Genomic DNA, 25,617 nt, shown 5'->3' on the forward strand with positions numbered 1-25,617 from the left:
CTTTCCCCTCATTTACACAAACTTACCTAGAACAGTTCCATCATTCACCAAAATCCAAAACCCCTACAACTTCCTACTCTGATAACCCTTGTAAAATATTCTACATGACTTATTTAAATCCATGGGCAGAACTCAGAAATTAAATAATATTTCATATACAGAGCTCCTTTCAGTTCCAAGGTTTTGCATAGCTCTTTACAAACCATGGAAAGAGCGACACTGACACTGTGAAGCTACAGAGGGGTTTGGAACAAGAAGGTAAGGGAGATAGCATTATTCAACTGAGACATCACAGGAACTTGGGAAGGGCTGAGCTCAGGGCGCTCCTCTTTGTGAAGTACATGAGGCAAGACAGGAGAGCCTGTGCTTATTCACATGTCGAGAAGGGCCTGACACAGGTAGAGCCACAGCCTCACTTCCCACAGCACACAGCTCTGTATGAGCCCTAACTGTGTGTCAGCTTCACCTCAGCTCACTTATCTCTGCTCTGCCATCTCGTGAGGTTATAGCTCCAGACAGGAGGACTGTTGGGTCCTCACTGAAATTCTAAAATGATACTTGGTCACCTCTCTGGAGATTCTTTTTCCTTTTCAACTAAGAAAATAAATGTCAATTTTGTGAGTAATACCAAGTGCTGCTGGCTTTCGCTCTGATGGCTGGATCTCAGCGGAGCAAGAATGTGCTCTGGGCTCTGCTTGTCAGCTTTTGCCACAAAAATGCTCCATTCACCTTCAGGGGATGCAGGCAACCCCAAGGTTATGAACCAGTTCAGTTCCTGAATTCCATTCCTTAGTTTGTCTTAAAGTAAAATTGTATGCAAATTGAGATTTTTAGGTTTGAATCTTAACACCAGTTAGTCAAATGTTTGCCTTAGTATTACAGCATACCTTCCTATATAATAAAAAAAAGAAACACTTTAAGATAAACAAAAATGTCTTCAACATAATAATACAGTAATGTTTTGATGCAAGATGTGGTGCTCATTTGTTATTATGAACCACTGTGTACAGTTTGTGTTTTTAATCTAATGGGCTTTATTGGCTTCTTCTAAGTGTTGGACCTAGGTGAGACATTCTAATCAGGGGACCATATAACATACTTAATGCAAGCTCATTGCAGGGGAAAAAAAACCTAAAAACAACAAAACAAGAAACCCAAAATCTTCTAAAAAGAAAAATAGGTAATCATGGTGATAAATCTGTATTTCTTTTAGCTATTCTTGTTCTTCCCAAACAATTCACACACCTCTTGTGTGCTGCATTTTGAAAATGGATATATTGCCTTTCTACAGAATTGTAAGTTCTAGAAAAAAAAAATCAAGAATGTTCTGAGACATTTTATTTAATTTGCCCTAAAGAACAATTCAAAGATGGCACCATCAATAACATGGTCACTGTAAGAGCAGGTTTAGAAAAAAAAAGAAAAAGTATCTAGTATACTGATTTCAAGCAATCTTTCTTGAAATATTTTAATTTCACAGCTAAATTTTTTCCTCTAAAAAGTTAGGAAATTGCACAAATGTGTATCTTTTCCTTCATGTTAGAAATTTCATATAGGAAATGTCACCCTAGAAATTTTTTTTTATTTTTTTAGATTTATTATTATTATTATTATTTTATATTTTATTGGGAAAAACATGCTGGGGGTACAAGGAGGTGAGGGTTGGAAGCAGAAGGGTGAGGATGGGCAAGGATGAAAATTGCAGGGATGCAGTTGCAGGGATGCACAATTTGGTTGGTGGGGGGAGCAGGTGAAGGAAATGAAAAGGATCCAGTCACCCTAGAAATTTTAATTCTAAATGAGGTAGGTAGTTTTACTTCAGTGTTATCTTCTATTTTTTTTTTTTTTAAGATTTAAGGTTACAGAGTAGCAGGGTGTTAAAATGTCTCACATCAGGTGTTTGTGTTTTAAATCATAAACTAAGTTTAAATATTACCACTTGAATGTCCTGCAAATCAAACGTATTTGGGGCTTTGCAGTCAACCTTTATGCTGGCTGGAGAGGAGCAGAAAGAGGCAGTACAGTACCTTAGGGACTGGATGAGCTGGAGCAACTGCAGCCGGCAGAACTATACTGTGTGAAATATCTCTTTGTCTCCGGAAGAAGAAATTTCTTCTTTGTGGACTGCCTGACTGCTTGTATGAGTAGATGTGATTGAGTGGTGAAGAGAAAATTCTATGACATCCTATAAGCAGAAAGGGACATATTTTAAGTAAAAATATTTTGAAAATCACAAGCCAAAACCCTAACATAGTGCTGCCCTTCAAGATGCTGTGCTGGTATCTATTAAGTCATTATTCCAATCCTTTATTGGCTCAAAAAGGAAGAGCTTTGAATAGAAAGGAAAGCAGTGGTATTCTGAGTTCTAGTACAATAGCAGCACAACTACTATTTATTATTTATTAGCTAACACTATGTTTACATAGATGTTTGACAATAGAAAATCCTACTCCAGTGGGAAACAAACATATAGAAACATCTGCTAAGCTTCAGGTCTTTGTGGAAAAAACAAGAACAATTTCTTTTGTGGCACCTTATGTGGCAATGTCCAGGCTGACCCTAGATTCAGGACACTGTTTTGATGGTTTTATACTTTTAAAAGCCATTTTATTTTCAAGAAACATGAAGAAATTGCCAGCTGCACTTTTTGCCCTCCATAGGATTACTACTCCGTGTTAAGTTCATGTGCAGTGGAGCGTAATACTGAAATTTATTGTGATGAATGCTCAAGTCAGATAAAGACCAAATGGCAAAAATGTACAGTGTGACCCCAAAAGAAAATGAACACAGGACCCAAAAGTTCCCATAACAGGAATTTACAACTGTCTATCTAAATTTTAAATGCACATACCCTTTGACTCTGCAATTCATCTTCTAGACTTGATCCTGTGGGTGTTATCACAGATGTGTGTGCAATGATGAATGTGTAAAGATGTACTTTCATTGCAGTATTGTTTATAGTAGAAAAAAAATAAGAAATGACTCAAATGTCTATTGATAAGGAACTGGTTATTTAACCCTTATGGCATAGCCAGATACAGGAAACTATAGTCTTTAAAAAGAATAGGCTATGTCATCTCTACATATTGATGTGGGAACAGGTCACAATATATTGTTATGAGAAAAAAATGGGATTGAACAATTAGTATAAATAAGCCTACTGATGTAAAAATATCCATATTTGCATATATTTCTACGCTTAGTGGTAAAGAGCTTGCTGCCAACCCAAAGGCACACAGTTCAAATCCACCAGTTGCTCCATGTTAAAAAGATGGGGCCAATTTGCCACCAAATAAACACCCACTGGAGAGTCAGCTATGGGTCATATCTGACTAGACAGCATGTAACAACAATATATATATGACTAAAATTTCTGAAAAAAAGAAAAATTCATTAATAATGATTGCTTCTGGAGCCTGGGATCTCTTTTTAGAAATTCGCTTGCATGACTTTTATAATTAAAACAATAGTTTAAAAGAAATTCTGCATGTCAGACAAGTTTGAAGGTGGATAGTCTAGAGACAGGATCAGCAAACTCTAGCCTCAGGCCCATATCTGGCCAGTTGCCTGTTATCCTTCAGCTCACAAGCTGAAAAGATACAAACATTTGTAAATCATTGGAAAAAATATTATTTTAGCATGTGACATTATATGAAATTCAAATTTCAGAGCTCATAAATACAGGTTAATTTGAAACACACGTTGTAACTTGCAATTGTTTATGGCTGCTTTGGAGCCACAATGCCAGAGTCAAGTACTTGGGACATAGAGCCTCTGATTTGCTAAAGTTATAACATTTCTAATATACTAGTGGGTGGAGCTGCGCTGCCATCCCAAGGGTTGGTGGTTCAAAGTCACTGGCTGCTCTGTAGGAGAAAGATGAACAATTTTCTCCCATGCCATTTACAGCCTCTTTTCATTTTCAGTGAAAACTCACTGGAGAGTCAGCTATGAGTCAGTCTTCACTTAATGGCAATTAAGTTTGATCTTTTACAGACCAAATTTGCTGACTCTTGGTCTAGAGCACTGTTTCTTGACTTAAGCCAGCATCAAGAGCAATACACGGATGGAAAAGAGGCACAAATTTTCAGGTCTCTTAAGTTCCCAACCCAGAAACTCTTGGTGACTTTGTGTTTTAACAAACTGTCATGTTGATTCTGATGCCCACTCAAATTTGAGAGCCATTGACCTAGAATAACACTTACCCTGGGAAAAAATGGAAACATGAATTGTAGGAAAGTACTGGCTTCCCATCTTGAGAATTTTAATTAAATTTTTAAAAGGCACTGATATTAACCCCGATGATACTCTAAATTATTATCCAAAAGCGTCTCTAAATTACGTTCTTCTGTAAAGTTAAACATAGTAATACTGTCTGACATTGAATGCCAATCTAGTACTTGCCTGCTGTGTGTTCTTGGTCAAATTACTTGTCCTTTCTGTGTCTTAGTTTTCTTAATCTTTTCATTATTGTTGTTCAATGCCATCTAGTCAACTACATTTCTCAGTGACAGTATGAACAACAAACAGATCAGAATCTTGCCCTATCCTGCAATATTCTCACAATCTCTGCCATACTCAAACTCATCATTGCAGTTACTATGTCAGTTCACCTCCATGGTCTTCCTCTCTTTCGCTGATCCTCCACCTTTCTCAGCATGATGGTTTTTTTCCCCAAGGACTGGCCTTTGTTATAACATGTCCAAAGTTTGTGAGATGAAGTGTCACCATTCTTGCCTAAAAGAAGCACCCTGATTGCACATTCTCCAAGACAGATTTGTTTGTCCATTTTAAAGTCCAATGGGATATTTAAGACTTTTTGGTAACACCACAATTCAAAGGCATCAATTCTTCTTCTGCCATCCTTATTCACTGTTCAACTTTCAGATGCATAGAAAATAATTGAAATGACTATGGCTTGAATCAGACTAACCCTGATTTTCTTTGTTTTTTTAAATTTTTTTTTATTTTATTTCATTATTTTTGTGTGTGTGTACCGTCAAATCAGATCTGACTGGTACAGGAGGAGAGTGGTCCACCTTCTCCAGCAGAGAATCTGGTGGATTCAAACTGCACACCTCTGAGATTGCAGTGTAGCTTCTTGCCACTAGGCCACCAGATCTCGCCACTAACCTTGATTTTCAAACTGCCATCATGTTTCTCAACACTTTGGAAAGGTCCTTGACAGCTTATTTTCTCAGTGCAACATATATTTCAATTTCTTGTAACCATAGGTACTGCTTATGGTTCCAAGTAAAATGAAATCATTAATAATTTAAACCATTTCTCCATCTATCATGATGTTGCCTATTGGTCCAGTAGTGAGGATTTTTGTTTTCTTGATGTTGAGGTATAATCCATATTGAAGACTGTAGTCTTCGATCTTCTGCAGTAAGTACTTCAAATCTTCATTTTATGTAAACAAGGTTGTGTTATCTGCATAATGGATCTTGTTGATGAGTTTTCCTCCAATTTTGAGGCCATATTCTTTTTTCATATAGTCCACTATTTGCTCAGCATACAAACTGAATAGGTATGGAGAAAGGATACCTAATGCACTGTTTTCCTGCTTGTAAATGATGCAATGTTTCCTTACTCTGTTCTGACATATGCTTCTTGGTCTAGGTAAATTTTTCACATGAGCACAATTAAAGCTCTGAGATTCTCATTCTTCTTGTCCATTCCCACCCCCACCCCCTTGCTGTGTACCGTCGAATTAGATCTGACTGGCACAGGAGGAGATTTCCCCTCCTTCTCCAGCGGAGAATCGGGTGGATTCAAACCACTCACCTTCGGGATTGCAGTACACGCTAGGCCACCAGAGCTCCCTGAGATTCTCATTCTTCTTAATGATACCCATAACTTATTTCAATCTACACAAATGCTTTTAAACAGTTGGTAAAATACAAATAAATATCTTTCTGGTATTCTCCGCTTTTAGCCAAGATCCATTTGACATCAGCAGTAATATCCCTCATTCCATAGCCTGAATTTCTGGCAGTTCTCTGTTGAAATAATATTCTGGCTAGTTAGGAATCATCAGTAACATTTTACTTGTATGTGACAGTAATGATACTGAAGATAATTAGTCTTTTAATTAGTATTATTAATAAGAGATGCTTAACTGTGTGAATACACATAACATGCTATAAAAACTTATTAGAATATAGTAAGAGACAAATAAATAGAATATGTTTCAAATATTTTTCAAAAGTTTGACACAATATTGTGCTTGCACTGGCAGCATATATACTAAAACTGGAATAATACAGAGATTAGCATAGTCCCTGCACAAGGATGACATGCAAATTTGTGAAGTGTCCCATATTTAAAAAAAAATTAACACACTATTTTAGAAATAAACTTACAGAGGTTTGGGGTTTTTTTTGGAGTATTACTTTAAGCAATTCTAAGCACCAGACAAAATGCCGATAGTGTAATTTCTTTGATAAAAAAAGTAGTTTCTTGAGAAAGAGAGATACATATCCCCCAAAACATACAAAGCACAGTATTTTCCAAGAGAAAACATCACTAAGTGCTTGGATTGGAAAGCAGTACACAAGGGAGAAGTAGGTGGTCTAGGAAACGCAGAAAAGCTGAATGCAGAAGCCTGGGCTTGTGTCTGCTCTGCCACTGAAGGGCTGTGTGACTCTGCCTGAATGCCTTCTTTCCAGTCAGGGAAAGACAACTGGAATAAGGTGTGTCAGAGAGCTGAGAATTTAGTTAAGTCATTACCTTCCAAGTTGGAATCAACTCATCACTGACCCTCTAGTGAGTTTCTGAAGAATGCAAATTGCATGGGAGGAGACTGTTCATCTTCTTGCCACCGTGTTGCTGGTGGATTCAAACCACTAGGCAGACACAGCCTTCGGGTTAGCACTACAACTCCCTACACACTACACCAACAGCACTTCCTGAGTAGTTGCCCACTAGATGGCATTTCCTTTGAGAGTATCTGAAGAGTGAATTGGGGGAGGGCACATGGGCATCACTATAGTTTCTAATGTTGCTGTTGTTAAGTGCCATTGAGTCATTAGTGACTCATAGCGACCCCGCCCACGTACAACAGCTCTGAACCTTGCTTTATCTTATGTCAACATCATTATCTCTGACAGATCCACCACATTAGCCCAGTCACTGAGTCAACAGTTCCTAATACTGAGCCCTTATTTATCAGTTATTATGTTGCTGCTGTTATGTGACATCAAGTTGGACCTGACTCATAGCTAACCCTTCAGTGGGTTTTCAAAGGCTGTAAATCACATGGGAAGAGACAGTTCATGTCTCTCCCAAGGAGCAGTTGGTGGATTCCAACCTCTAGCCTTTGGGTTAGCAGTGCAACTCCTTACATGATAGGCCACCAGAGCCCCAGTCAGTTACTATACTAGGCACTTTACACGTGCTAGCTCGTTAATCTTCATAAGAACACTATGGATGTGACTTGTTAATATTACTTTCTCAGTTGAAGACACTGAGGCACACAACAGTTACTAATTCCCCTGGGGGCACACAGAAGATGCTAATGCTGAGGGAAAGTAGCCATGAATTCTTTCATGTATGATAGGAGATTGCCTAATGCTCATAAAAAGACATGCCAAAGACCTAATCTGTCTATTTTTTTAAGCCAATATCCCTTTGCTGACCAAATGTGTACGTCAGTGAGGTGAATGATAGAAGCTATCTAGTCTGCAGATGTGAAACGGAAAATCTAGATCTCACTGAAGGCAAAAAAGAACTCAGGTGAAATCAGTCCATGATACCAGGCCCCCTAATGGTATCTTCTAGTAGAAGTACACAAATGACAAAAAGTCACATTGTTTCCCTTACAGGGGAGGGGTGCATTGTGATTACTGTTAATAATAAGCAGAGCTCGGGAGACTCAGTCATTATCATTACCAAGGAGTTCTGGTGGTCAATGGATAAGTAGTTGTGCTGCCAACCCTAAGGTAGGTGGTTTGAATCTACCAGCTGCTTCACAGGAGAAAGATGATGACAACTTCTCCTGTGTGATTTACAGCCTCTGAAAATCCACTGATAGCTGAACTGGTTCCAACTGAAAAGCACCTAACAACATCATCAACAATGAAATAATAATTGAAATACTAATGATAATTTCTCTCTCATGGAACAGTCTCCTATCTCACCCTCTAGTGGGTTTTCAGAGGCTATAAATTGCATGGGAAGTAACTGCTCATCTTATTCCAAGTGCATTTGAACTGTTTGCTTTTGGACTGCAGCACAAGTCCTTATCCATTAGCCCACCAGAAAACTTTGGTAATGATAATAGTGAATACTATTTAAATAGGTATTATCTTTGTGTTACAAACACAATGTTTAAATATATGGAGTACTATGCAGCACTATAGGTTTTGCATTAGAATAATCAAGTGTTCTGGGATTCCCATTCTTCTCAGAGTCAGCCACAGTTTGTTATGATTCACACAGTCAAACGCCTTTGCATAGTCAGTGAAATACAGATATACATTCCTCTGGTATTCCTTGCTTTCAGCTAAGATCCATCTAACATCAGCTACAATATCCCTAGTACCATGACCCCTTCTAAACCCAACCTGGACTTCTGGCAGTTCTCTGCACTATATAACCTGGGAGAGTCCAGAGAGCATTATGCTGACTGAAATAACTTGTCACATAAGGACAAATGTTGCATAAGACCACTATCGTGAAAGCAGGAGGATAACTAAGCAAGATATGTCTAAATGCTCAAAAGGAGAAGGGGAAGGGTCTAAGGGGGGCAGAAAAAGAGCAAGGGAGGAAAATCACCAGGATAGCAGAAGGTAGTGGGGGCGTGGTGAACATAACAGATTTAATGAGAACTTGAAAACATAAGGTGCTAATAGGTATAGATCAACAGAAATTAATTATGTAAAACAATGTATATGAATGATTATGTAAAACATAATGTACATGAATGAAACACCATGTATATGAATACTTATATGCAAACCAATAAATTTTTTTAAAAGATCAGGGTCATAATAATGATCATATGGGGGGAGTAAAGACCATTGAGTTTTCAGGGCTCTACTCCTTATGGAAGGAGCTCGAGTGGCATGGTCTGAATTCACCAGCAGCTCCATGGGAAAAGGATGGCAATCGGCTCTTATGTGATTTACAGCTTCAGAAACCCAATGGAGAGTCAGCTATGAGTTGGTTCCCACTCAATGGCAATGAAGGAGCTCTAGTGGCCTGGTGGTAAGGAGTTGGGATGGCAACCCAAAGATCTGGGGTTCAAACCCACCAGCTGCTCCACAGAAGAAAGATGGGCAATCTCTTCCTGTGCAATTACCTACTTCTGAAAACCTGTCAGAGGGTCAGCTATGGGTCAGTTCAGACTTGATGGTAGATGACAACAATGGCAATGAGAGTGAGAATCTTTAATCAAATAGATTTCCATATCTTTCCTCTGAAGAGTAGTCAGTAAATGACAAACCGCTAACCTTTAGACTGGCAGCTGAGGGCTTCACCACTGGGACCAGGGCTCCTTGCATGGTGCTGAGGGCTTTTTCAATATTCTCTCTGATCCTTATCAGAGCTGCTATTAATGAATAGCTATTTCCAACTCTCTAACGGCTGCAGCAACTGTTAACATCATTGGTAATAAGGCTCAGAAGAGTTTAATGATACCCCAAACTGGTAAACAATGAGCTGGACCACCCTTCTAAAGACCATGGTTATCTCTGCCACTCTAAGCTGCCTTTCCACAGAGTACAAAGGCACTATAAACTCTATTAGCTGGCATGCTTCGCTGTGTAATGTGTTTTGTTTTTTCTTCTTTTTTCTTTTATTATTTTTTATATGTGTACCGTCAAATTGGATCTGACTGGTACAGGAGGAGATTGCCCCTCCTTCTCCAGCAGAGCATCTGGTGTATTCGAACCACACACCTCTGGGATTATAGTGCAGCTTCTTGCCACTAGGCCACCAGAGCTCCCTCTAGTGTGTTTTTTAGGGATTTGAGTTTGATTGAAGTTCATTTTTCCCCCAATCAGGCAAAATGTAAATGCCTTGGAAATGGTTAACATTTAGAATGAAAGTACTTTTCATTAATATTCTCTGAAATGCTCTAATAGGGAGGCCCTGTGATAAAGTATAAAGAGAATGAGCTGTGGAGTCAGAGAAGCCCAAGTTACCAAGCCTTCTGAGCCCCACTTGCCCCACTGTGAAACAGAAGAGGACTGCTTTCTTCATCACTATGATGCTATGAGGGTTAGCTAAGCAAACAAGTCATACATGCAAAGGATCTTAAAAAAACAAAAACACAAAAACCAAAGAGGCATTGGTAGTTCAGTGACAGAATTCTTGCCTTCCATGCCACAGAGCTAGACTGGACTCCTAGCCAGTACACTTCATGCTTACTCACCACCTGTCAGTCAGCAGAAGCTTACATGCTGTCATGGTGCTGAACAGGATTCTCAGACGTTTCCAGGCTAAGAATGACTAGGAAGAAAGGCCTGATGATCTACTGCCTGCCAGTGAAAACTGATCATGTGGACAGTTAAATAATGTTCAGTTCTGTAGTGTATGAGTTGGGGCTGGCTGAATGGCAGTTAACAGCAACATCATTTTAAAAAATAAACAGGTCCTTCATAAAAGCAAATACTCTTTTCCTTTCCCTTCTCAATTCTCCAAATCAGTCTGTTCTTTCATTCTACAAAGACTTGTTGAGTCCTACCACACGCCATGCTCTGGACCCAGGAATAACAGTGGTGAACAAGATGACAAGGTCTCTGTTGTCACGGAGCTTACATTCTTGTGGTGAGAGGCTGGCAGTATGCAAGTAAACAAATGCATTAGATTATATCAGATGAAATTATGCATCATGAAAAAATGCCAAAGTGACAAGGCGTTGGATGGCATTTCAGAGCCAACCTTCAATTCTTGGTCATTCCAAGTGCTAACTGCACAGCTTTCGGCCACAAAAGCGACAGGAACACTGCCTGAAGGCGTACTGGTGCCAAGTTCTGTGCTGACTGCTTGGCAGACCTTATCTTACTGAACTACAGAAAACTCAGTAACATGATTGGACTTGACTTCGAGTTGGAGTAAGGTCTATTCCAGCTCTTAGATTTGCGCTTTCCACTCAGCAACATACTACATCTCAAGCAATGGGATGACGTAGCCTCCAATCAGTTTTAATACTCATGATTTTTCTCAATGTGGTTGATTAAGTGAAAGAGAGGTCACTCTTCTCAGTATTACCAAGTTCAAGTACACAAGCAATATAGAAGGAATCTTTTCTATGTACTTAAACCAGGGGCATTAAGTCACCTAGTCTCTGCTGGTGTATCTAGGAGAGGTTTTTTGAGATATCACTATTTGGAAGAACAGTTGCCAGTATCTGTGCGGCCAAATGAAAGGCTGACTATTGAAAAGATGCAGCCACACCTACGAATGGCTGGATGCCGAGATTCTAAACACTGGGTACACAGCCTGAACATACCCAATCTGCTGACAATTATGGTCTATAGTGTACTCAGCAACTTCACTTTCATAAGATACCTTTATGTTTGTAATGAAATCTTTAATTTCAATCTTATAAAAGACACCTTTTCAATGTTGTCACAAGGTAACAAGATAATAAGGTACCGCACAGTGTTTATTCAAGTAACTATTGACTACAAACCAGAAAAGAAAAAAAATATAGAGTTTTCACAGGTAAAATTAAGAAATGGAATGAAATCTATAAATGTCTTTACAAAATAATGGTCGTCAAATTAACTTGGCCAAAAAAAATCTTAAAAAGGGCAAGGGAGATCTTGAACCCTGTTTATTATATTATCATTAGTAAGTGGTAATTAATAAATTTTCCAACCATGAAGTGAATACAATTAAAATCTCCAGTTGCCACTCTATTGTGGAAAAAGCATCCAAGTGATTTTAGGGGGGGGAAATCTGTTGCATTTCCTGTATTTTTTTTTTATTCATAAAAGCATGCCTTAGGAGTCTCTGGGTGGCACTACTGGTTAAGTGCTGGATGACCACATGAAAGGCGGCAGCTGCACCCACCCACAGGCACCTCAAAAGGTGCTCTGTAAGGTCACAACCTGGAAATCCCGAGGAGCAGAGCTGTACTCTGCAGCACATGGGGTTAGACTCAAGTCTTCAAAAACTTTCTCCCCTCAACTTTGTCTCCCACATTTTTGGCATGATGCTAGGAGCAGCTGTTCATTGGAGAGGGTCACCATGCTTGGGAAGGTTGAGGGATAGTGAAGGAGAGGAAGACACTCAACCAGGTGGACTAACACAGTGACTTCAAGACTGGGCTCAGGTGTTAGGGGCTGTGAGGATGGCACAGGATAAGGCAGGATTCAGATCTGTTAAGAGGGTCGTTATGAATCGTACTAGACTTGAGGGCACCTGACAACAGCAACAACAAAAACATTTTATTACAACTTTCAAGTTGCAACCACCAATGTTAATGCTAACTTGATACACGACATCCATCACCCAAAGCAGGAGCACCACCCAGGGTCCCATCGGTCACCTGGCTGCCTATCTTCTACACCCTCATTCATCCAGAACCCACATCATGCTCTTTTATTAAGCCTGTTTTGGGGAAACAAAATGTAGGTGTATAATAATTAATGCAAGGGCACGTTGACTCTTAAGCTTTGGAGGTCTCAGTGGGAAATCATTAGAAGGAACCGCAGGACAGCAGAAAGCCCCTGGTCAGCAAGGGGGCACTTTGTACTAGTTTGATCGTGAAAGAAAGGCCCATGGTGATTGTCATTACTGCTGATTATGTAACAAAAACTCTGTATGGTGTTTTCTCACATAGTAAATCTATACGATATGAATCCTAGAATATTTATTGTTATCAAAGGTAACAATAATAATTCTCTTCAGGGTTATAAAAGTCTGTCGGGGCCTCTTTTGTGCAGAACACCCCATTTTAGCACCAACAACTTCTTTGTCTCCATGAAGGGGTATACCAGCAACCTGCACGCCTCCTGAAATTGCTACATGCCTTTTGGACCCTGCAGCACACTGTCCATGTTCAAATCTGTGTCTGTAATGGAAAGCTAGGGTATGGTTTGAAAAGATTTTCCTATTCGGTAATAACATCAATTTCTAAATGCAGCATTTTCTTTCTCTCTACAGATTAGGACCAAAATGTGGGATTATAGAATTCAAGCAGGATGGAGGGAGGAATGCATTTTAAGTAGCTAATATTTTTGCATACAACATGCCCTATGTTTATTGGCCTTTTACTCAGGGTCCATTTTAATTGTTATCTGCTCATGCATTCTGTACCACATAATGAACTGCTTCCATTTCACCCACTGAGCATTGGGTTTTTATATGCACCTCTACTAATGATCCTTAATTGAGGTGATTTTACCCTTGAAAAACATGAGTTTTCTTTTGGTCAACAAGTATTTTTCAGGGAGAGGTCTGAATGAACTTCCAGAGGGCCCTTTAAAATGCTTATCATTTTAAGCAGCTGTAAAGCGGAACAAAACATTGGTTCTCAAGGGCAAGATCCCAACACCTGTATTTTTCATTGTACGTTTCCAGGGAAGCTGTTTCTCCCTGCAGCATGTCATCCATCCTCACTCATGCTACATTTCAGAGGGATCAAGTATCTGGGCAGAAAACACACGATGAGGTAGCCTGGCACTACTTTACATTAGCTAACAATGTCAGTCAGAGATAATATGCAATTTAGAAGACACCCTGTAAAATGACTCATTGAATATATTTTTTTTCATAATGATCAGCAAATGCCAAAGTCAAGGAACAGAACTATTATTTATATCATATTAACATCTAATTGATTTTCCAAATGGAGGCAATTATTTTGGATGAAGGGAGGATTCCCTGCCAGATTTAAATGATTTATGATTACCAAGAGCAAAAACAACGTTTTGCTATAATTCATTTTCAAATAGGGCCTCTCACTCTCATTGATGATTTTAATTTTACACCAAGGGATTTGTTTAAATAAAGACATTAACTTTACAAAAAGGCAACTTTGTGCCAACAACCCAAGATTTCCTTAGTGGTTTAAAAATGTTGCTTCCCACAGTAGGTTGGGAAGGGACCACATCACAGGCATAAAACTTCAAGGTGTTGTTTTAGAGCTCTGGGAATAACACACTTCCTGACTTTGCATCACCTCCCCAGAGCAGGCAGGACACAGGCTCTTTAAACACCTCTGCCTCAAGGCCCAAAGTGAACGATAAGGACACATCCAGGCCTATACTTGACCTAAAACACTCACTGCCTCCTTAGTAGATTTGATAACTTGTACAAACTGTTGTGAGAGGAAAATTAAACAGTCTGCATCACTCAAGATGACTCTTATTGATTTTTTATAATCTACTGCTAAAATGGATACGGTTCAAAAGTAAAGGAGAATGATTGGAAGTTCCTTCCAGTTTCAAGGAGATTGGAAAGTAGAAGACAAGCTCACATTTCTCAAGAAATAACCTGTGCATTTGTGTAAAGAGGAAAACAATGAGGGGACTGCCCCAGACTGAGGTAGACACCGACTGGGCAAAGCTAAAGGATAAGGGCCCTTGCAAGGAAACAAAAGCAAATTCATTTTGTTGACAGATGTTGACTATATCAAAGCAGCACGGAACTCCCCCAACTCCTTGGGTTTTTTAGCAACAATTAATACCTCTCTATAAATGACACAGTGAGGACAAAATGAGGTTTTTAAGGCCAATCATAATAAACATTAATAAGCTTGTTTTTAAAGTTCTAATTCCATTAGAAACTATTCTGATGTGCCTTTTTCACTACAGTCTTTTCCAAACAGTGGTTTATTCATTCCCATGATCATGTCTAGGAAGCCAAGCTGGCCATGCCATCGGCCCCTTGCTTCCAGGGGTTAACTACTCTGGCTGCCAAATAAAATACAGAGCGAGCCATGTAATTATGGAGACAGTCAAAGGGCAGGCTCTATTTTGAAATCTATTTGCACAGACAAGGTCTTCCAATTGAGCTTACAGGAAACAAGCTGGTAAAGAGTCTCCTTTCCCCCAGATGCTTTCCACACTTTTTCTCCGGTCCAGGAAATCATGGATATGGACACCATACACCACTGCTTCCTGCATCTAAAGTTAAAATGCCATTGCAGACAGAGGAGTGGAACTGTTTCACAAACTAGAACCCCACCCCACCCTGCAAATGCCTATTTTTTTCTCCTAATTAACAGCACTTGGCAACAGCCCTTGGCTGGTAAAACTATGGTGTTTATTAAACAACATTTATAAAGAGGATGCAGGCCTAGTTGTTATGCAGGTGTTGGGAAACAGATCATTTTCTCTAATGCTCCAAATAAAGCTCATGGCTAAGTCTAAAACACCCTGGCATAAATATATTTGTCTTGAATAAAGTCTCTATTTGACATAGAACAACATAGTGTTGTCCTTGGGGCTATTTTTAGCCAAAATTGCTAAACAAGTAACAGAAATTCTATAGCAGTAAAAAGGAATTGTATATTTTAAATGACAACAAAAGGACGGGTCATAACTCACTTTTATGCTGAAATACAATGAGTCAAAATTTGTCCTGGTTGCCTAGTTCTCTAAACTGGCCAATTTATCCGAGGCTTCATCAGTCTTATATTGTAAGTGGACTGGGACATGGCTACTAATAAAACTAAGTCATCAAAAAAAGGAGCAATAGAGCCTATGGACATCCAACTCATCAAGCCATAAACAAAGGCCTGGAGAGAGTTTTGGGAGTAGAGAAGAAAAGCTGCTAAGCCAGCCAGAGTCAGATTGCTTCTGGGGAGAGGAAGGATGAAGGCCTGAGGGCACCCTCTCCCAATAATAACAACATTCAGGACTGGTGCCCAGGTCACGCCACACAAGACCTTCCCTCAGGCTCCTTCAAGAAGCTGGCTCCCTACTACTTCTTCCCCTCTTTTTAAAAAATTCATCAATAGTAACTGATAGAGCATAGTGTCAATCATAAGTTCAGAAACAGTTCAGGGGGGGAAAAAGCCCATTTTGCTTCATTATCAAAGCTAAACTTGATAAAATGGTTATTCATTAATGTACACGTCTGAATCCAGGGATCTATGATTTCAACAAAAAGTATTCTCCAATTCTTGGGAAATAAAATATACTCCAAAAATAAATTAATGAAGTTATGTACTTAATAAAGTGAAATGAAATTGTGGGCCTATGAAAAAGTTCCTTTAAAAAGACCCAGTTATATATAGTAGGGGGTAAGAGGACCCTGAAAACCTAACACTAAGAATAGTAGTTCATATGGTGGTTAACTGGAAGTTAAATAGAAATTATTAATCTGTAAAAGGAAATAGAGCTATTTAAGATGAAAAATATTTCTTTAAAAAATTTTAATCTAAATCCATTTTTATAGTCATAAAACATTGAGTAATACTGAAATAGTATATGATTAGCAAATCTCATTGTCTCTCAGCTAAAGTTTAGAGAAAAGCAGCTTTTTAGCACTTCAACAATACATACACTCAGGAAACTTCTTGGACAAAGAAATATTGTATCCTTCCAAACGAAATAAAGAGCTGTTTATTAGGACTGTGGTTAAAATGTAATAATTCATTCTAGTTGAGCCCTGTGAAAAATGTCATCAAAATAACATATTCTATGCCAGATTTTCTGGATGCCACTATATCATTTAAATACAGAATAAAATATAAGTTCTGATTCAAACTGAAGCACTACACCAAAATGAACCAAAACTAAAACCAAAGGTTCTGTCAAAATAACAGGAGCCTGTTCCGCAGCGTCTGACTAAGCCAGGGAATGTATGCTTCTAGGCTAGAAGCGAACATCTGGCAAATCTCAGCTTTTCAGCCTCTCAAAGGAAACATTCCTGTTGGCTCACACACTTGGGTTAAAGAAGAGGAAAAAGAGAAAAACTGATATTGAGACACGCAAATAAGAACCAGAAAGAGCACTGTCACAGAAATCACACAGGGAATTCAACTTTAGGGCAGGCCTCTATGAGGCTTTTCCTTTTAAAAATTATCCAGTTAGGAAAGTTGTTGAATCCCTAAACAACAATAATAACAAAATCAAGGCTATGATACCATTATTGTCATGTAAAAAACTAACTCAAAATACTGGTTACTTGGCTTAAAATAACTAGTAAGAACAGAGGATGTGGGATTTACAGTTTATGATTAAAGATAGTTTCAATATAAATATTTTCCCATTGTAACAAAGCATTTGAAAATAGCTAATATAATTACAGTCTCCATATTATCTTATATAATAGTGTCAGCTGAAGTCTATATATCAGCATATTCTAGTTACATATTGGGAGGCATTATTTTCTTTCTTCCTCTTTTTTTTGATGTGCCATTTGAAGTTTTTATGTGAACAGTTGGTGTAAGATAGCTCAGAGCTTTGACCAAAAATGCATTATGAATAAACCAGCAGAAAAACCAAATGCACTATGCATGAATACTTTCCTGAGAATATTTTTTACTGTACAGCTCTAGGCAAAATGCATATGAATAAAAATTAAATATTTGAATATATATCTTAGAGTGATATATCGACAATTGTGGGCATTTTGTCTCTGCCTTGTAACAAGACATTGGGAATGCCAAGTAAGGAGATCAACAGTCACAACATAAAATGAGAAAGGTAATAAAAACCATTATTTCCAAGTGTCTGTAGGTGAGACTACTACACAGATCCAAGGCAACAGAAACGGGTATCACCCATCAAAGGGGTTGCTTTCACAAGAGAACGAATGTATACAGTTGTCTCTTTAGCAAAAGAAAATGGTTCCGATATTTGGAGGCAGCTATCTAGATCTGTTTAATTATGTGGCTAAGCAACCATTTACTCTATCACTTTAGGCATTAATGTAAAAACTGTAGCACATTAAAATGACACAAACTTAAAAGAGGAATTGCAAGAAGTCTTCTTAAATCTGGCTATTGCTTTTTTTTCAGATACTTGTTCTTTTTTAAAAAATTTATTTTATACTGGTTTATTTGTATTATTTTTGAAATAGGGATCTGTACCATAAATACATTTTGTTATTAAATACTAGAAACTCCAGGAACAAGAAGATATGTACTTTTATCTGTACAAAATAAGCTGCTTCTCATATCTAACAACACAATTTTAATTGAAAATGTTAGCTAAAATGGGAACTTAATTTGTGGTGTAAACTTTAACCAAAAACAAAACAAACATAGAAGAAAACCTTAGCTTATGAAGATCAGCCAAAATTAGTGGAATGACAAACTGATTATCTCATTTTTTGATTAAAGCCTTCAATATATCCAATGTATAAGATGTTTTAGAAAACACACACACACACACACACACACACACACACACGTTTGATGTATTGAGCTGCTGTTGTTGTTGTGTACAGGAGAGTAAAAACCAACCCACAGCTGAACCTCTGGCAGGTTTTCAGAGGCAGTCAACTATACAGGAGGAGACTGCCCATACAAAACCTAGAACTGTGTGCCTTCGAGATTTCAGCACCATTTCCTGCCACTTGCTACTTTTTAATAACTCTCCCCCAAAATGACACACAAATAAAACTAACCTCAAATGTTTAAATAAAGCAAAACTAATTTCTAGATAAAAGATGACTCTATAATTTAAAAATTATGGGATTAAAAAGCTTTTTTATTTTGTTTATGAATGCATGATAAGATTTCCCTCTAAAAAAACACGGGGATACTTCAAAGTTTAAAACCAGGAAAAGTGTTTATCTTTCTCCCTATCTATTCAAGATGCATGGTAGTAATTCGAGAAGCTGGTCTATATGAAGAGGAATGTGGTCTCAGGATTGGAAAGACTCATCTAACAGCCTATATTAAGCCAATGATACAACCTTGCTGCTGAAGAGAAGACCTGAAGCACTTACTGAAGAAGAAAGGTCAAAGACTTAAGTTTTCAATATAGACTACACTTCAACATTAATAAAAGAAAAATCCCCACAACTTGACCAATATGCAGCATCATGAAAATGTTGTTTCTATTAGCTGCCATGGAGTTGACTATGATTCACAGCAGTCGATGGAGAAAAGACTGACATTGTTTATGATTTAATTTTACTTTGATTCACCATCAACATCTATGGAAGCAGCAATCATGAAATCCAAAGACTGACTTTAAAAATGTCTTTAAAGTGATAAGAAGCAAGGATGTCACTTTAAAGATTAAGGAGTGCCCTGTATTTATAACTGTTTCACATGTTTGTGAAACCTGGACAATGAATAAGGAAAACCAAAGAAGAATTGAATTGTGGTATGGGTGACAAGGATTGAATATATTATGGAATGCCAAAAGAACAAACAAATATGTCTCGCAGGAAGTGCTACCAGGCTGCTCCTTAGAGGTCAAGATGGTGATGCTTTGAGCATGTTGTTAGGGAATCCTTAGGAAAAGACATCATTGCTTGTTAAAGTGAAAGATCAGTGAGAGAGAGGAAAGGCCCTCAGTGTGACAGACTGACCTTAGACAGACTGTAGTTGTAGTTATTAAACTACAGTGGGTTTAAGTACAGCAGAAGTTGTGAGGATATTATAAATAAAATAAGGCAAAGTTTCAACTTGTTGTTCACAAAGTTGTGAGTCCTGGAGGACTTGACAGCACCTAACAATAAATATAATTACTTGAATTTAAAGTAATTTTCTTTCTCTGAGCACCAACTGATTTACTTGGATAAATAAGTTAAACTCACTAGACCTCAGTGTTCTCATTAATAGGGTTAGTCACTCATCAGTTAATATTACATGTCTCACAGATTTGCTATGAAGATTGTATGACACAATGTATGAAAACTGGTATAAGGTAAATGCTCAATAAATGGTAGCTACTATAGGGCTGGCTAGCTAGCATCTTGATGGCGATGGTGGTCTCATCTTGATGGCAGTCATGTAAGGGAAGTATCTGGGGTCATGTTTGTTGTGTGTTACTGTCCTTTCCTCCCCGCCCCTCAAAAGTAGGTGACCCTTGAGCTTTAGACTAAGGGTGGAGGCCTGATCGAGGGTGTGGCTTTAAAATTTGTTAATTTTAGAATGAATATTCTTTAAAAGACACAGCTATCATTTGTCTATTTGCTGTACTAAACAACTTGGAGTTGCTGTGATGCTGAAAATTGTTCAGTAGTCATGTCAATACCATAATGGTTATCCATTATGTACAATGTTTGGATGAGCTTCCAGATTGATCCATGTTGGAAAGGAGGAATGGCATCCTCTTCCTAGACTAGATGTCTCTGGAAACTCTACAAACTCTTTTGTAAGTGTACAGAAGTGATGTTACTTACAGAACAGAGTTCAGGTCTTTTGTGCAAAGCTTACTCTTAGTTGTATTCAACTCGACAACACTTAACCACTGCTAAATGAGATTAGTGCTCTTATACCTGGAGGAACACTCTTCCACTTTGCACATCACTTTTTGTCAATGTGTTCTGTGAAGTAACCTGGGTTTGCTGTGATGCTGAACCTTGTGCCACTGGGGTATCAAATACCAGAATAGGTTCTCATTGTGGACTGTGTTTGGTGGAGCTCCCAGTTGTAAAACAGGTTTGGATGCAGGAGTGGCATCCACTTTGTAAACTACATGCCTCTGGAAACTCTATGAAATTGGAGAAACAATGATAGCTATGGAAAGGCATTAGATCTTTTGTTCATAGAGATGCTATGAGTCGACCTCAACTTGACAGCAATCAACAACAACATAGGGAGCACTGGTTCCCTAGTGGCAAGAAGCTGCACTGCAATCCCAAAGGTACTCAATTCTGTTTCATTAGCTGCTCTGTGGGAGAAGAATGAGCAATCTCCTCCCAAAGATTTACTGTCTCAGAAAACCTGATGGAGGGTCAGCTATGGGTTGGTTCCAACTCAATGGCATGCAACAGCAACAATCACTGGTTATCTGATGGTGAGAGAAGGGCTCTCTAAAATGGTTTAATCAAACCAATAGGTAGAAATCAATAGGAAATTTCAAAATGTGCTTTGGAGAACCCCAAATTATGTAATTTACAAATAAAGACTACATATGAGGTTGGGTGCCAGAGCTACTCTAACCACTGAATGACAGTGCAGATAGATGGATACTTTATAAACTTTATAGCAACCTATGATTATAGTGTGCAATGTTGTTATGGTGTATTGTCAAGTAAATCGCAAGGAAGGAGAATGCCCATCCTTCTGCAGAGCAACTAGTGGATTTGAACCACATTGCCTTTGGGATTGTAGTGTAGCTCCTTATCACTAGGTGATCAGAGTTCCATTCTAAATGCATTGTTGTGTACTGTCGAATTGGAACGGACCCATAGCAGACTCTCCAGAGGATTTTTCAGAAGCAGTTAATTAAACTGGGGTAGAATGCTCATCGTTCTCTCATGGAGCGGCCTCGAACCGTATCCCTTTGGGACTGCAGCACAGCTTCTTGCCACTAGGCTGCCAGAGCTCCATTCTAAATACATTGGTACATATAAAAGCTATTAAATTTGTATAAAAGATGTAATGGGAGAATCATGTTATGGAAACATTAATTTTCAGGAAAGATAATTCCCCTATATAGCTCACTATCACAAAGAATTTTAAAGGTTAGACCAAAATTCTACTATCTTCATTGTTATGAAATATTATGCAAGTAAATTTTGTACTTATCCACAAATCATTGTGTTGCCCACGATAATCTCAGCAACTTAAAATTTGTTAAAATTGAAACATATTTGTCATGGTACATCATCTGTTTAATAGAAATAGTCTAGAGTTTATCACGCCCTACTGTTTAAATAGACTAAGAAATCTTCTTTGCATAAAAATTCCTGTTTATTAAACAGTGATACAGGAAGAACTTATTTACATTTCCAGCACTACCAACATACATCATTTATGACAAAGAAGGCAAGCACTCCATAAGAAATGCTCAATCACTGTCAATCACAAACACTAAAATATACATAAACCAAAGCACGCTGTGTGAACTGTATTAAACTCAGCTAAACAGAGAATTACCAAGAGAACAAACAAAAACACAAATCATTATCAGTGACTCACAGACCTATTTACACAATACACAAAATAACCTGGAAAGATGTAACCATGGAAACTTGATAACCTAAATTCAATGCCTTTAAGTTTTGCATTTATTTAAACACTATGCAAATGATGTCTTTTAAAATTTAAATACCTTAAAAGCTGTCAAAGCTTATTTTTGTTATCTGATCATTGATCAAAATAGTTTGAACTAAAAATTAGTTGTCTTTCAAATTATTCAGACTTGTTTAATAAAATCATGAGAAAAAAAAATCAAACCATTTTTCAGCAAACTCTTAGGCTCACAACTACTGATTAACAATTGAAAGAATCCAACTATGTATAATAAATTCCATAATAGTAAAGTAATATTAAAAACATGCTCTGACAAAAAGACTTTTCTTAAACTGTTGCATGCAACTACCCCTACTTCCTTTAGTTAATTACTAAGGCAGAAATGCTATTAGATGGTTCAGTTTGTAGGTGATTTTTACTGACAGCCACCATTTTAATAGTTTAGTATTTAATGCTATAGTTAGTTCTACTGTCTTATATTTTATAAGCTAAATTAGTAAAACATTATTTTGTAGTTCACTGGCTCCCATACTGAAGGCATAATGTTCAGTGTGTATTTCATTATGTAGATGAGCAATGGATGTTGTTTGACATGATTTAAATGGGTCAACAGTATTTTCCTAGTCACATTAATCATCTAGACAGCTAGAATGGGGTAAAAAAAGGCCTTGAAAACGAAAACTAGAGAATCTATTCACACAATGACACACACCATTGGCGGGTTATCTAGGATGTGGTTAAGGAGAAGGAAGAGTTACAGACTTCAAACACATGTTTCATTATTTATTCAGAAACCACTTCAAGACCCCAGCTCTATTTTCAGAATCCAAGTGAACACCCACAGAGACAGATTTCTGAGATGCTAAAGCATAAAATAAAACAAAGTTTAAAAATGTGAAACAAAACAAATACACACTTTAGAAGAAAATCTATGAAAAATTCTGCCATTCAAGAATTGAAAACAAAGTTTGATGAGCTGAGCTTCACATGAGACTGAGCATCTCGGGTTAAGATTATCAAATCTACAATATATGGCTGTACAGATAGTGGCAGCCCTCAGTAGAAGTAATAATCCTGTCTTCACCTGCTAACAAGCCCAAGGAAAGGGGAGGGGAAAGCATAAATGCTCTTTAGAAATAGTCGCAATTCACCTTATTCTAGTCCAGAATCAAAATAAAGTATCTGATGAGGAACATTAAAAATAACAGATCTGAGCATTGTTTAAAAATTCACACAAACTGTAACCCCACAACATCACGACTGACCTCACTGGATCTGATGTAGGGATGATCTGATGTACAGGAACAGTCAACATGCCAGAAGACAATGCTGGAACAAACATCCTACCACTTTGCAACATATGAAGTAGGGGCTTTCTAACAGCAGTTTCTACTCCCATGGGCACTTTTTACTTATTTATATGCATAAATAAATTATGGTAAATATATAAGTAATAAAAATATTTTCTAGTGCAATAATCTTCATATGTAAAGTTCAGTGACATTATGTTTATATTGTTTAACTATCTTGTATCTCAACATCAAGAAAACAAAAATCCTCACACTGGACAGTAAGCAACATCATGACAAATGGATAAAAGATTGAAATTGTCAATGATTTAATCTTACTTGGATTCAAAATCAGCATCCTCGGTACCAGTTAGGAGCAGTTTGGAGATTAGGAGATGTATTGCATTGGGAAGGTCTGCTATCAGGGATCTCTCCAAAATATTGAAGAGCAATGATGTCAGTTTGAAGACTAAGGTGTGCCTGATTCAGGCCATGGTCTTTTCAATCACTTGCTATGCATCTGAGCTGGACCATGAATAGAACTGGTGACAGAAGAAGAATTATTCTCTTTGAGTTGTGATCTTGGAGAAGTGTGCTGAATATCCCATAGGCAGCGAAAAGAACAGAGATGTCTTGGGAAAAGTGCAGTCAGAATGCTTCTTTGTTGTTGTTGTTGTGTACCGATGAGTTGAAAGTGACTCATAGCTGACCCTCCAGCAGATTTTCAGAGGCAGTTTAATTGCACAGTAGGAGACTGCCTATCCTTCTCCCGCAGAACAACAGGTGGATTCAAACCACATGCCTTTGAGGTTACTGTGTAGCTTATCACCATACTACAAGAGTTCCCTAGAATGCTCCTTAGAGGCAAGAATTTTGAAGTTTCATATCACATATCAGGGACATGTTACTAGGTGAGGCTCTTCTTTGAAGTGGGACATTATGCTAGGAGGGGGGAGGGTCAGCAAAGGAGAGGGTGACTCTCAATGAGCTGCTCTGAAGGAGTAAAAAGGGAACTCTCCTCCTCTAAAGACTTAAGACCTCAAAACCAACTCTATGGCAAGTGGGCTTTGGGATACACCCACCAAAAAAAAAAAAAAAGATAACAATGCACTGAAATGGACAGACTTTACAGTGTTTCTACAGTATCAAATCCACCATGCCCTTAATGCCATGGCTGTGATCTTAGTGATTAATCACTGCTGTTACTTGTACTGAATGATTGGAAAAGTTGACAATATTTGGGTTTGGGGCTGGCTAGCTTCAGAGCTCAAAAATATTATGTAACTTAAATCTTTTTGCCTCTCTTTAGCCAGACTGCCTGTAATTTTCACTCACAAGTGGCAAATTGACACTGACAATTTATGTACTCTGCTGTGTTAGTAACCCACATTTCCTTTTGAGTTATTCTAGCTTGTTGCCTAAAGCAGATTATAATTATCATTTCTCTTGCCACACAAGTCTGTAGATCTACAAGTAGTTCAGATAGTTAAGGTAGCATATTTCAGGGTTTTAGGTGGGTTGGTAAATAAAAGTCCTCTTTTAGCTCCACATGGGTCAAATGAAAACCAGATGACTCACTTCGTATAGCTAAAATCTCAACATATCCTGGATAATTAAAATTTGGCCCTCATTAGTGTATCCACAGAAAAAAACCTCCCTATTTGACTAGAGGAGTTTTCCCCTTTAAACATGAAAAAAAGAAAAAAGGCAAAATTATTTGGAGCAGAATATTCAGGTAGTCAAAGATCAAAACTATGGATAAAGTTAGTTTCATGTTAATATCAATATGTGCTCATAGCTGTTAGAAATGCATTTGTCTGCACACTCATGTTTACTGAGGCTTTGTTCACAATAGCAAGGCGCTGGAAACAAACTAAGTGCCCATCAACAAATGAATGGATAGAGAAGCTGTGGTATATTCACACAATGGAATACTATGCTACATTGAAAAACAAGGAACTCATGCAATATTATTCAAAATGGGTGACTCTGGAGGACATTATGCTGAATGAAGTATCTCAATCACAAAAGGACAAATACTGCATGATGCCACTGCTGTAAAACAGGACAGACCTTGGGGTTGGGGAGAAACTGAGAAAGATGGGTTCAATAATTCATACTGCGTTGAAACAGATGAGGGAGAAAACTGTTTAAAAGGGATATGTGATTAGGTATTTTTGTCATGACAGGAGTCTAGAGCGAAGGCTGCATGGTGGAGTGGACCTGGGGGAGAGTTTGTAAAACAATGAAAGAATTTGT

The 25,617-nt window shown here is 38.0% G+C and overlaps 1 protein-coding gene across 1 annotated transcript in view; it reads right to left on the minus strand.

Annotated features, from left to right (window-relative positions):
- Positions 1-25,617, minus strand: part of METAP1D (methionyl aminopeptidase type 1D (mitochondrial)) — a 102,910-nt gene that overhangs the window by 17,777 nt on the left and 59,516 nt on the right. Inside the window, 1 exon segment of the mRNA XM_006903776.1 lies at positions 2,028-2,185. Coding sequence (XP_006903838.1) covers positions 2,028-2,185 — 158 coding nt within the window.

The sequence above is a fragment of the Elephantulus edwardii genome, unplaced genomic scaffold (genome assembly GCF_000299155.1).
Source record: "Elephantulus edwardii isolate Elephantulus edwardi_28Jun2011 unplaced genomic scaffold, EleEdw1.0 scaffold00001, whole genome shotgun sequence".
Taxonomy (NCBI): Eukaryota; Metazoa; Chordata; class Mammalia; order Macroscelidea; family Macroscelididae; genus Elephantulus; species Elephantulus edwardii.